Below are 12,256 nucleotides of genomic sequence, written 5' to 3'. Positions count from 1 at the left end.
CTTTTTACCATTTTTTATTCATTTTTTATTACTTTCAAATTATATTTTAAAGGATACTTTTTATTTTTTAATTTAATTTTTACTAAAAAAAATATATATATAAAACACCCTAATAACTCAAATAAAATTCATAATATACAATTCAAATTTCAATTACAACATAAGCAACACACCTCAAATAATCATAATCATGTATATATATATATATATATATATATTAAAATAGAAATATTTTCTCAGAAATGAATATAAAATTATTTAGATTCACATCTAGTAGCTTAAATTCTTAGTCTGCAGGTGATTTTTTTGCATAAAATAATCAAACCAAGTCATAATAAAATAAAATAAAAACCAAGATTTAAACAAAATTAGCAACTAGCCAAGGACCAATGATTCAAATTATTACAGAAGTAAAATTAGAAAAGTGAAATGCAACATGTCTAAGCTCCTAATAATGGAGAAGTGCTTCAAATGCAATCAAGGAGGATGAAAAAGAAAGCTACTTCTGAACACAATGATTTTGAACAACAGAATGCTACAAACAAGCTGATTATGTCTACTTTAAAGGCTAAAGTGGTTTGAACAAAAATCATTAGCTATGGAAAAAGAAGAAGAAGCTGCAGAAGAGAAGACTGTCTTGTCCACAAGGAAATCATCATTTGATTAAAACGCGATGATCATAATCAGTTAATAACATTCATTAATCTGCATAATATACATGTTTATCAACCTGATTTGAATAGTAAAACTGCTTTCTGATCCAAGTAGAAGTAAACAAAGTGGTTTGTCTCGTGTGTCACATATGAACCTGCCATCCATACAACAGAAGTTTAATATTCAGGACCATGGTTATGATTTACAAGAAAACTCCATTTTTAAAACCGTCCAATGATTCGTCAACATGTCGACATTTCCACATATATGTAGGTTTGACGTCAACATAAGGGGTGAATTGATATTTTCATTATGCCGAACAAAATCAATTAAATATTAATGAAATAGCGTTATAACGTAGCCTAACGTGAATATAATATTATAACAAGCATTGAGTTGAAGTGTAAAATGTCTACTTATTAGTTTGAATATCTTCTTTTCAAAGCTTTTGTTTTATCAGATTTTTCCAATGATCCATTGACATCGACATTCTAAATCTCGGTCATATTATTCATTTTAATGGTCACGACTTATCGTTGGCTTTCCATCAACTTAATGCTTAGATTATCTTGCTTCACAAAGATCACAAGATAAACTAATATCGAAAGAGATCTCCAATTTTGAACCTCTCAAAGGACCAACTTATGTCACACCATTCATTTCAACGACCATAGCTCATCATTTGTCTTTTGCTATGTATTTCTTGAAAAATATAAAGAAATTTATACGGAGCCATCTCGTGGTTCCATTGCTAGAAAAGAGAATAGACGATCTGTAAATCGACTAAATTGAGAAAAAGGCAGATTTGAAAGAAAGGGGAATGTATAATAGATAACATGGCATAATGGGAAGACTCTGGAATGTTTTAGAATCTCCTTACTGCTATGAGTAAAACGACACCTCACACCATTTCTCCATTATCCTCGACATGGACAAGTCTGATGGCTTCTCAAATCCTTGTATGGGTTAAATAAAATGCACGAACAGGATTTGGAATATTTAACTTGAAGTTCTGAAACTTGAAATGAAGAAGAGTAAGTCTAATTACTTTGCCAGTTTGTCTTTCACTTACGGTTTGAGGATAGTATTAATCAACTAGCTATACATGTTGAAAACATTTTCATTGACACTGACCACTCGGGAGGTTTCTAGAAATATGAAGAAATCCTCTGTTTTTTCTTGTTGAATGATTTGGGATGTCTAATCTGTCCCTGGGTTCTAAATATGGTTTGGTGGCAAGAACTGAAAGAAACTTTTAAGAACTTTGAGACCTTGACAAAATTATTGAAGTAAAAAAGGAAATAAATGTGCTACGCGAACTTCACTAAATTATGGAGGTCAGAGTAGACTCTCTTACTCCATGGGACAGAAAGGGATCCTTTTCCATTATGCTGCTTGACCGTCATTGATTAGGTTGGCAACTCAGAACCGAAAACAAAGACTTTGACAGAAACATTCATGCAACCTACCCATAAGAACCAGCTTAAAGTGTTAAGATGTTCTTATGTTCAAGAGGGACAACTTCTAGAAGTGCCAAATAGTTTCGGTTTCTTTTTTATATCTTTTGACCCACCTATTTACAACTCGACTAATCTAACAGGACAACTATCTCAGGGAAACAACCACCTCCATAAAACTAATGGTGATCGCCTCGAAGAGACAACAGATCAGTTCATGGTAACTCTGAGTACAAATTTCATGAAAAAAACTAAGGTCCGAGGATAAAAGGCAAGGGAATGGGAAAAATTGAGAAGAAACATTGTCATGGACCCTGGAAAGTTATTTACAATTCTAAACCAGCTCAATTCAATGAAATACAATGGAAGAACATCGTTTTTATCAAATGCAGATGAATAAATTGAAGATCCACAATCTAGGAATAGCACTCCTTTTTCTACTAAACTAGTTTAACCAGAACAGAAATTTTTAATAAGAAATCTACAAGCTTAGATCTATTCCAATCAGATTTTAAAACTTCGCTAGCCAGCAGACTTAAAACCCGAAGGAAGCTTGTCAAGCAGCAAAATCATGAAAAAAAAAAAGCTAGAGTTTAGAAAAATAGAGAGATCAGTTACCGAAATTACGACCAACAATGCAATGCCAGGTCGGTCCATGCCTCTTATCGAACTCTTTCTTAATATACTCCGCTACATCTTTCTCTACACTATGCTTTTCAAATGCCTGTACCAAAATCCTGAATAAACTGAGGATCATAAGAAAGAACAGCAGTTCAAAAATGAAATTCGTACTTGAAATTTGAACAATAGCAATCGAGAAAAGAAAGCTAACAACTATGGCGACATCAACAGCCTCCTTCTGCACATCACCAAACATATCGGCACTCTTAATGACGATTTTCTTGCCTGTAGTCGCCACCGCCATCGGTTTCCGATCTTCCGAAACAGATTTCACCATTTGATTTCCTTGAATGCTTCTCTTCGCATCGTTGCTCATTTTCTCCGCTTCTTCTCCTATCTTCGTCGATTCGGTAGGTGGATGCTCCAATAAGAGGAGCTTATACACAATCTCTGCAACCTTTTCGTTTCGAAATTTGGAATTACTTTATACTTCGACTGGTAATCGTAATTTCTCAGAATCTGAGAAGACAAAAGATTTTTAACACTTTCTGGAATTTATTGCAGCTTTTGCAATCTGTCCGAATGAAGCCGTCGGTGAAATCAGTTCTCCAGTACAGCTGCCAAATACGCCGTCGTTTCGCCTCTTCGTAGAGTTAATTCAGCGTTAGAACAACCGCCCTTTCTAGTCTACAGTTCTTCTTGCCTCCAAAAAAAAAAAAATAATAATAAAAAGGGAAAATAATAAATATTAAGTTGCATTTTTAGTTCATCAATTTTTAAAAAAATTATGGGCGAAATTAATTTTTATTTTTAAATTTGTGAATTTTTATTAATTTTCCATGCCAAATACGTCATCGTTTCCCATCTTCGAAGAGTTAATTCGTTAGAACGACCGCCCTTTCTAGTCTACCGTTCGTTTTGCTTCCAAAAAAAAAAAAAAAAAAAAAAAAAAAATTAAATTGCATTTTTAGTTCATCAAATTATTTAATTTTTTTTGTACAATTCATAGAATTAAGCGTTAAGATGAAATTATAATTAAAAATGAAAAACAAATATAAATTTAAATATAATATGTACAATTTTTTTTAGATAATTCCAATTTTTTTTATTGATTATGAATATTGAATTATTGACAAATTAAGACATGTCCCTTTTTTTTTTTGTTATCCATATCTAAATGTTTCCGCATTTCAATACCAATCTCTTACGACTTCCAAGAAAAAAGAATTAAAAAAATATTTTAATACCTCACTACATCCAATCAGAAGAAGACAGCACAGCGTCTGAAATTAAAAAAATTAAATCAACGGATTTGCTGGCTTATCCACCTGCCAACAACTTGATGACGTGGCTGCTTTATTTTATTTCCTACTTTATTATTTGGAAATTATTAATATTATTTAATTTCATTAAGACTTAGTTTCTCGTTGTGTAATTATTGTTGATATTAGAAAGAAGAGAAAAGAAAGAGAAATAATATTTTAAAATTAAAAATAAAATAAAATATAATATAAAAGGGTAAAATTAAAAAGTTAATTAATATTTGCCATTTCGCGGGTTGATAATCGAGTTTCCGTTCCGTGTTCGACTCTACGAACGCTATTTCAGATTCAAAAGCGAAGCGACTTTCTTCTGAATCTGAAAGTTAATCCTGCGAATTTTTCATAATTTGTTGGAGAACGAAGCTCCAATCTGAGTTTTAGGAGATTGTATTGCTTTCTTCACTGAGAAATGGGAAGCCAAGCGAAGGGAAGAACTACTTTGGAGGTTGGAGCTGATGGAATCGCTCTAATCACCATCATTAATCCTCCCGTCAACTCACTTTCTTTCGATGGTATGATTTTGTGTTCTTTTACTTCCTTTTATGGCGTGTGATTTTACTGGATTCATCTATTTTGATCTTTGGTATGATGGCTACCTTGTTCTGATTCTTTTTTTTTTTTTTTTTTTTTTTTTTTTTTTTTTTTTNTAACATTTGTAGATGAATCAATTAAGGAAACTATTGAAGTTTCAGAAATAAATGAAGAGCTGCGTACACTATGATTGAAGAGCTGCGTATACTGTGATTATCTCCTAATTTTAATTAGTGACTGTTTGGTAATTGCAATTAGTGACTGTTTGGTGATTGCTGATTCGATTTGGTTCACTAACTTCAAAATTCTAATGTAACAATGGAGGCATGGAGCTGTAGGTTTTAACACTGTAGTTATCTGTGTGTGGGCGTTGTACTAATTGAGCTGGGGTTTTTGCTTTGTATGAAAAACAACTAGAAAGGATTTGCGGTTAGTTGTAATTGATTGCGTTCAATTGCTGCAAATATGAAATATAGCGCACTGGATTTGACCCGGCCATGATAATTTTTTATTTGGAGAGTCATTCTAATTGTTGGGAAATTGTATACTGAGATCTGGCTCTTGGGTGTTGTTTTTCTGAATAGAATTATTTAACTATTCATTTGTACTGAGAGTATTATTCATGTTTCTTTGTTCTGCACCTGTTCACACACGAATATAGTATTGTTCAGCTTGAAAGAGAGTTACGAACAGGCTTTACAAAGAGAAGATGTTAAGGCAATTGTTCTTACAGGTCAGCGTGTGAAATGATTTTTATTGATGAGTTATGAAAAATATTAGAGATGTAAGAGCTAACTCTGTGTGTCAATGGAGCAGGTGCCAGGGGAAAGTTCTCTGGTGGCTTTGATATAACAGCCTTTGGTGGACTGCAAGGTGGAAAAGGTGGGTTCTGATTTCTCTGTGCCCCATTGTCTCATAATTTACTCTGAAAACTTTTGTTGACATCTTTTAAATGGATTTTTAGCGAGGGAACCACGGCCTGGCTACATTTCCGTGGATGTGATCACCGACATTTTTGAAGGTATATTTCCACTCAGTTGCTTTAATCTTTGCCCGCATCCTCTAACGCTCGTGGAGAGCGTGAGCGATGGTTTTAGCTGAGTATTTAATTGTTAGCTATGTTTTTCAGCTGCTAGAAAGCCTGCCGTTGCTGCAATTGACGGACTTGCTTTGGGTGGAGGGTTAGAGGTTGCAATGGTATGTCTTGCAACCTCTCTTAGACTATTAAATCTTGTAATTTTTTCGTTTTAAGATCTTTTCTTCAATTTTGATTTGAAGGCATGCCATGCACGAGTATCAACCAAAACAGCGTTGTTAGGATTACCTGAACTTCAGCTTGGCCTAATTCCTGGTTTTGGAGGTATGTCTGTGCCACTGTTTCTTGGTGGTTGTTTTTATTTTTACTAATTGATTCTGTAGGCCACTTTCATGTATGTTCTCTCAACTGATCTTTACTTGAAGCTGTGGACAATTGTGATTTTACCAGTCCGCTTCCTCGTGCTTACATTGAAAATGAAGGATAACAGATGGCAGTTTGAGTTAGTCTGTTGGGTTCTGTATGGATTGAGTATTTGGATCTTGTTTTAATGAGATAGCATATAATGTGCAATTTTTAGAGGATGGATAGTATACGTGTTATACATACCTAATATTTTCATTGGCTGCAAAGAATTTGTTTATTTTATCAAGAGGAGCCAAGTTCGCCGAAACCTGCTCCTATGATTTTCTTTTTCACTTTTTCAAGCTTCTGTATTGATCAGGAACACAGCGGCTTCCTCGTCTTGTTGGTCTTTCAAAGGCTTTAGAAATGATGCTGGTGAGATTAGTAGCTCATGCTTTGGATTTTTTATACGTTACTGTGGAAATAAATATCTTCATTAGCCATACATATTTCCTGCTAATTTCTCTACCTGTCACTCTCTGCACGTCCATACTTGCTCTGCTTAAAAAGACATCCAAGCCAGTCAAAGGAGAGGAGGCTTTTTCTCTGGGACTTGTGGATGCCATAGTCCCTTCTGAAGAGTTGATCAGCACTGCCCGCAAATTGGCTCTGGATATCTCAGAGCGGAGAAAACCATGGATTATCAGTCTTCACCGAACTGACAAGTTAGAGTCTCTTGGTGATGCTAGGGAAATATTTAAGTTTGCTCGGGCTCAGATACGGAAACAGGCTCCAAATCTCACGCATCCACTGGTTTGCATTGATGTTGTTGAAACCGGTGTAGTCTCAGGTCCCCGAGCTGGACTTTGGAAGGTTTCTATATTTCTAATGTAGTTATTTCCCTTTTTATTATTTTAAAAAATAACAACATAACCTTCCTCGGTTATTTTTTATGCTTATGGCAGGAGATTGAAGATTTTCAAGTACTTCTGCATGCTGATACCAGTAAAAGCTTGATTAATATATTTTTTGCTCAGCGAGGAACAACGAAGGTTTGAGATGAAGAATTACTGCAAATTAATTGGTTGCTTAAGATCATCTTTATTACAGGATTGATAAAAACACACCCCTTGTTAATATGTTATGAGGATAGTCATTCGCTTACTTGTTGATGTTGCTTCCTTTTAAAAAAATATAACAGGTACCAGGAGTTACTGATCTTGGGTTAAAGCCAAGACGTATTAAAAAAGTTGCTGTTGTTGGTGGTGGATTGATGGGATCTGGGATAGCTACAGCACTGGTTCTTAGCAACTATCCTGTGATTCTCAAAGAAGTAAACGATAAATTTTTGAAGGCTGGTCTTGCCAGAGTCAGAGGTAAGCCTGGAATTTACTACTAATGATTGCATTTTTCGAATATTCTTATTCTATTCATTTATGGCTTGCCATGTTAACATGTTAGCTAATCTACAAAGCCAACTCCGCAAGGGCAAAATGACTCCAGAAAAATTTGAAAAAACTATTTCCCTACTCGATGGTGCCCTTGACTATGAAAGTTTCAAAGATGTTGATATGGTGATTGAGGTAATTCACGTCTTTCTTCTACACACACGAAAAGTGGCAATCATTAACATCAATTTGGTTGTGTTTGTAACAGGCTGTTATAGAAAACGTGTCTCTGAAGCAACAGATTTTTGTTGATCTAGAGAAATATTGCCCACCACATTGCATACTTGCTACCAATACGTCCACAATAGATTTGGAGCTGATTGGAGAGAGAACAAAATCTCATGATAGAATTGTCGGAGCTCATTTTTTTAGGTTTGTGAATTCGTATTTATCCTCATTCCTCTATTTGTCTTGGCTTCGCCACTTGGGCATTGAGTTTGTGCTTCTGATGCAGTCCTGCACATGTCATGCCACTATTGGAAGTTGTTCGTACAAAAAGGACTGCTCCACAAGTAATTGTTGATTTGATAGATGTTGGAAAAAAGATAAAGAAAACACCAGTTGTCGTTGGCAATTGCACTGGTTTTGCTGTCAATAGGATGTTTTTCCCATACACCCAAGCTGCACTGTTACTTGTAGAACATGGAGTAGACCCATATCAGATCGACAGGGCAGTTTCTAAGTTTGGAATGCCGATGGGCCCCTTCAGGTTTATAATACATAAAAGAATTTGTGGTTCCGCTCCATGCTTTTTCTTTTTCGACCTTCAACTTACTCTGGTTATTTTCCTTCAGATTGATTGATCTTGTTGGTTTTGGCGTGGCTATAGCAACCGGTGGTCAGTTTGTTCAGAATTTTCCTGATAGAACCTTCAAATCTATGATAATTCCTCTTATGCAAGAGGATAAGAGAGCAGGTAGAGTTTCACCCCTCAAACTAGGGCGCTTGCATGCCTTATTTTTTCTGTCTTTCCACTTGGAAATATAGCTAGGGTGCCAAAGAACCCTACAGTCACTGTTCAGTCTACTCGAGAGTATTCGAGAGGGCGAATGACTCGGCAAAACCTTTCTCATGAAAATTGTCAGAGTTTTTTCCCCTTTCCAGTGTAAACGTTAATGATTAACTAGGGGTCTTACAGAGTCATGATATTACGCATTTTATCCATTCCCTGTAGACATTGTCATTTGTTTGTTTAAAGAATAACATAGTCATTGTGCATTTCAGGTGAAACAACCCAGAAAGGTTTCTATATCTACGATAAGAACCGCAAGGCTAAGCCAGATCCGGAGTTAAAGAAGTATATTGAAAAGGCTAGGAGCATGTCTGGCATTTCAATCGACCCTAAGGTCTCACTCTCTTTCTTCTCACGTGCTTTAATATTTCTGATATGGTGTTCCTACCTTGAACTTGCATGTGATGAGGATTAAATACCAAAATCATACAGCCATTAATAAGATCCATGTAAGGATCTAATGTGATTGATGTGGATGCAGCTCACGAAGTTAACAGAAAAGGACATCATCGAGATGGTATTCTTCCCTGTGGTGAATGAAGCATGCCGTGTACTCGCTGAAGGTATAGCAGTCAAAGCTGCAGACCTGGATATTGCTGGCGTAATGGGCATGGGTTTTCCACCTTACAGGTTGGTGAGAGTTCTGTAAATTCGTTCATTTGGTAGACTCGTTAAATTATTGCTCTACAAAGTTTTGTTCTGGATGATCAGGGGAGGAGTGATGTTCTGGGCTGATTCTCTTGGATCAAAATACATCTATTCAAGATTGGAGGAGTGGTCAAAACATTATGGTGGATTCTTCAAGCCTTGTGCTTACTTAGCTGAAAGAGCTGCTCAGGGTGCAACGCTGGTGAGAAGCTTAAACCACAACTCAAATCATTAAAATCAAAATAATAAAAATTATAATAAGTTATGAAATTGAAACTAAAAATAAAAATAAAATGTTAAAGAATAGAAATAAATGAAAGAAGGTGTACAGCGAGAGTGTGTAGAAAGAGTGAGAAATTACTTGTTTAGAGTAGCCAGTGAGAGCGTGGAAAGAGGGTTAGGAATCACGAATTTCTACAATGGTATGATATTGTCCACTTTGAGCATAAGCTTTCATGGCTTTGCGTTTAGTTTCTCCAAAAGGCCTCATACCAATGGAGATAGTGTTTCTTACTTATAAACTCATGATCAACCTCTTAATTAGGGGACGTAGGACTCTTCTCCCAACAATCCTCAATAATTCTCTCATCGGACAAAGTACACGGTAGAGTTTCCTGTAAGGCCTATGGAGTCCTCGAACAACCTCCCCTTAATCGAGGCTTGACTCCTTTTCTAGAGCCCTCGAATAGAGTACACCCTTTGTTCACACTTGAGGATTCTATTGACATCGCTAAGTTAAGGGCATGACTCTGATATTATATTAGGAATCACGATTCTCCAGATTGTATGATATTGTCCACTTTGAGCATAAGCTTTCATGACTTTGCTTTTAATTTTCCCAAAATGCCTCGTACCAATGGAGATAGTGTTCCTTACTTATATATTTCTGATCAACTCCTTAATTAGCCAATGTGGTAATCCTCTCCCAACCATCCTCAACCAAGAGAATCTCTAGATCCTAGGTGAGAGTGTGTAGAGAGAAACTAGTGATGGGAAGTGGGTGCAATGAGAAGGTAGTAAAAGAAAATGGGTTAAGAGAGAGATCAGTGAGAAATTACATGTGGAGAGCAGTAAAAGTGTGTAAAGAGAAACACTAGTGATAGAAAGCGAGTGTGTAAAAAGAGAAACTAGTGATACAAAGTGGGTGCAGTGAGAAGGTAGTTAAAGAAAATGTGTTTAAGAGAGAGGGTAGTGAAAAATTACTTGTGGAGAGCAGTGAGAGTGTGTAAAGAGAAACAAGTGAGATAGAAAGTGAGGGTGTGTAAAGAGAAACTAGTGATGGAAAGTGGGTGCAATGAGAAAGTAGGTAAAGAAAAATGTGTTCAGAGAGAGGTTAGTGAGAAATTTTTTCTGGAGCTTAGTGAGTGCGATTTTTTATGCTTTCAAAAGTGCTTCTAGACCAAGCCCTTGCTTCCTTTTCCATGTAGCACATGTTAGAAGGCTTTATATTACCTTATTACCTAATTTTAATTGCACTTCTCACCCTCGTATAGAAGTCAACCCGAACATTTATGATTATAAAATACTATTTTAATTTCAGTACTTTAGAATTTATTCGCATTAACCTACGTACTTTCAAATATTTAAATTTAGTCCTCGTACTTTTAATAAACCTTAAATTTACTCCATATTACTCGAAAAAGTACTAGTTTATGGTTAGCTTTTTTCTTACAAATAAAACATTACTTCTCTATTAGTCTTCAATCTTTTCTCTTGAATGAACAAAATTATGATAATTATTCTTTTACCAAATTTCAAACTTCGAGGACTAATTCTATGATACTTGAAATGAGTGTCGAAGTATAGATACCAAAATTGATGATATTTGATACCTAATAAAACGTTGTTACTTTTGCAGAGTTCACCTTCTGGTATCACAAAATCTCGAATGTAGATGAAGATCTACTGAAGGTACTGTTAGTAGTTCGTTTATTATAGCCTGTTTATGTGGGAAAATCATAATTAAAGAGGCTAATTAGAATCACAAACAAGTTTAAATCAAAATTGTACCAAGAATAAATTTTTTTATATTCCTCATCGTTATCCTTTTATTTCTACCTGCATTCTTTGGATTCTTTTTTATACATCTTATATTTGTCTGCATGTCATAGTGCGCACTGCCCCAACCTTTTTTATTCTTTTTTCTGTATTTTTTATTTTTATTTTTTTGGTTTCCTTTCTAGGGGCAGAAAGTTGTGGATCTCTGTTATTTAGGCTTTTGAATTTGAATTTCGAGGGCCCTTCTCCAGATGGTTTTGTTTTTTTTAAAAACTAATCAACCTATCTCAACGGCCCAGATTCTGTTTGAAGAAAACATATACATATGCATACATACATACATAATATATATACATATGCATACATACATACATAATATATATACATATGCATACATACATACATAATATATACATACATATGCATACATACATAATATATACATACATAAAGACACATAGATAGAGAGATATAGATATAGATATTAACCAACTGCAAGTTCTGTTTATCAAACATTTATCTCCTTTCATCGAATGTCTCGATCTTAGCCATTACAAAATGTTGCACATTTATTTGATTTTTAGATTTCAAAATTCATCGTAAGACAATTGAAAGACGTTAGGAACGACGAAATTGTCTACAAGTCTTGCTAAGTGGTAGTCAACCCTTTGCAATACATATTAAGCTCGATGTTCGAACCAACATTTTTGCTAGTATACACAAGGACAGTGGAAGCCTAAATTCAACTACCAATGGAAGTATAGCGTAAAAAAGAACACATTTCAAAACAAATCTTGATGATGAATATTTCTATAAAAGAAATATTCAAATTACCAAATCATCATTTTCTCCTTGTTTATTGAGTTTTCCTTGATTACTATTTTGGTTATATTTTTCATGTAGCCAAAATAAAATAAAATAAAATAATCCACAAATAAACTGAATCAAGTCCGTTGGGATAATAAGGCAACGTCGCTGTCGAACTGGATGGATAAAATATAGACTCGAAAATCAGTGAATCAGTGAATCCATTTGATCATATCGAGATGGATTTTATTATATTATTTATTATAAATCATAATTAATAAATAAAAATAGGAAAAATATATTGAAAAAAAAAAAAGGAATTTCCCAATTCTCAAACTCACTGCAGCTTTGTTTACTTTGTTTTCTTTCACTCAACT

At 34.8% G+C, this 12,256-nt stretch overlaps 2 protein-coding genes across 2 annotated transcripts; one reads left to right on the top strand and one right to left on the bottom strand.

Annotated features, from left to right (window-relative positions):
• Positions 1–633: 633 nt before the first annotated feature.
• LOC111778247 (dynein light chain 1, cytoplasmic-like) lies at positions 634–3,351 on the bottom strand. Its single transcript, XM_023657954.1, has 3 exons — positions 2,944–3,351; positions 2,730–2,835; positions 634–808 (listed from the first exon to the last, which is right to left on the bottom strand). Exons 1-3 carry the CDS (start codon positions 3,106–3,108, stop codon positions 726–728), a joined length of 354 nt encoding a protein of 117 aa, XP_023513722.1. The 5' UTR covers positions 3,109–3,351; the 3' UTR covers positions 634–725.
• Positions 3,352–4,264: 913 nt separating this feature from the next.
• LOC111778622 (glyoxysomal fatty acid beta-oxidation multifunctional protein MFP-a-like) lies at positions 4,265–11,137 on the top strand. Its single transcript, XM_023658552.1, has 18 exons — positions 4,265–4,566; positions 5,247–5,318; positions 5,402–5,467; positions 5,550–5,606; positions 5,715–5,782; positions 5,864–5,945; positions 6,346–6,401; positions 6,537–6,839; positions 6,932–7,018; positions 7,168–7,342; positions 7,428–7,549; positions 7,623–7,786; positions 7,869–8,123; positions 8,209–8,330; positions 8,639–8,760; positions 8,908–9,056; positions 9,138–9,276; positions 10,933–11,137. Exons 1-18 carry the CDS (start codon positions 4,464–4,466, stop codon positions 10,966–10,968), a joined length of 2,178 nt encoding a protein of 725 aa, XP_023514320.1. The 5' UTR covers positions 4,265–4,463; the 3' UTR covers positions 10,969–11,137.
• Positions 11,138–12,256: the final 1,119 nt, after the last annotated feature.

Source organism: Cucurbita pepo, chromosome LG17 (genome assembly GCF_002806865.2).
Source record: "Cucurbita pepo subsp. pepo cultivar mu-cu-16 chromosome LG17, ASM280686v2, whole genome shotgun sequence".
Classification (NCBI taxonomy): domain Eukaryota; kingdom Viridiplantae; phylum Streptophyta; class Magnoliopsida; order Cucurbitales; family Cucurbitaceae; genus Cucurbita; species Cucurbita pepo.
Note: the sequence above shows the minus strand (reverse complement) of the source record. Positions and strands in the feature narration are given on the sequence as shown.

What these genes read in the sequence shown, in the direction of transcription:
- LOC111778247 (XM_023657954.1), bottom strand. Translation starts at nt 3,108, where the DNA reads ATGAGCAACGATGCGAAGAGAAGCATTCAAGGAAATCAAATGGTGAAA. An exon ending in CTGTTGATGTCGCCATAGTT is followed by an intron (nt 2,836 to 2,943) that starts GTTAGCTTTCTT and finishes ATTTTGGTACAG; the next exon opens with GCATTTGAAAAGCATAGTGT. An exon ending in CATTGTTGGTCGTAATTTCG is followed by an intron (nt 809 to 2,729) that starts GTAACTGATCTC and finishes TATGGATGGCAG; the next exon opens with GTTCATATGTGACACACGAG.
- LOC111778622 (XM_023658552.1), top strand. Translation starts at nt 4,464, where the DNA reads ATGGGAAGCCAAGCGAAGGGAAGAACTACTTTGGAGGTTGGAGCTGAT. An exon ending in CCTAATTCCTGGTTTTGGAG is followed by an intron (nt 5,946 to 6,345) that starts GTATGTCTGTGC and finishes TGTATTGATCAG; the next exon opens with GAACACAGCGGCTTCCTCGT. An exon ending in CTCAGCGAGGAACAACGAAG is followed by an intron (nt 7,019 to 7,167) that starts GTTTGAGATGAA and finishes AAAATATAACAG; the next exon opens with GTACCAGGAGTTACTGATCT.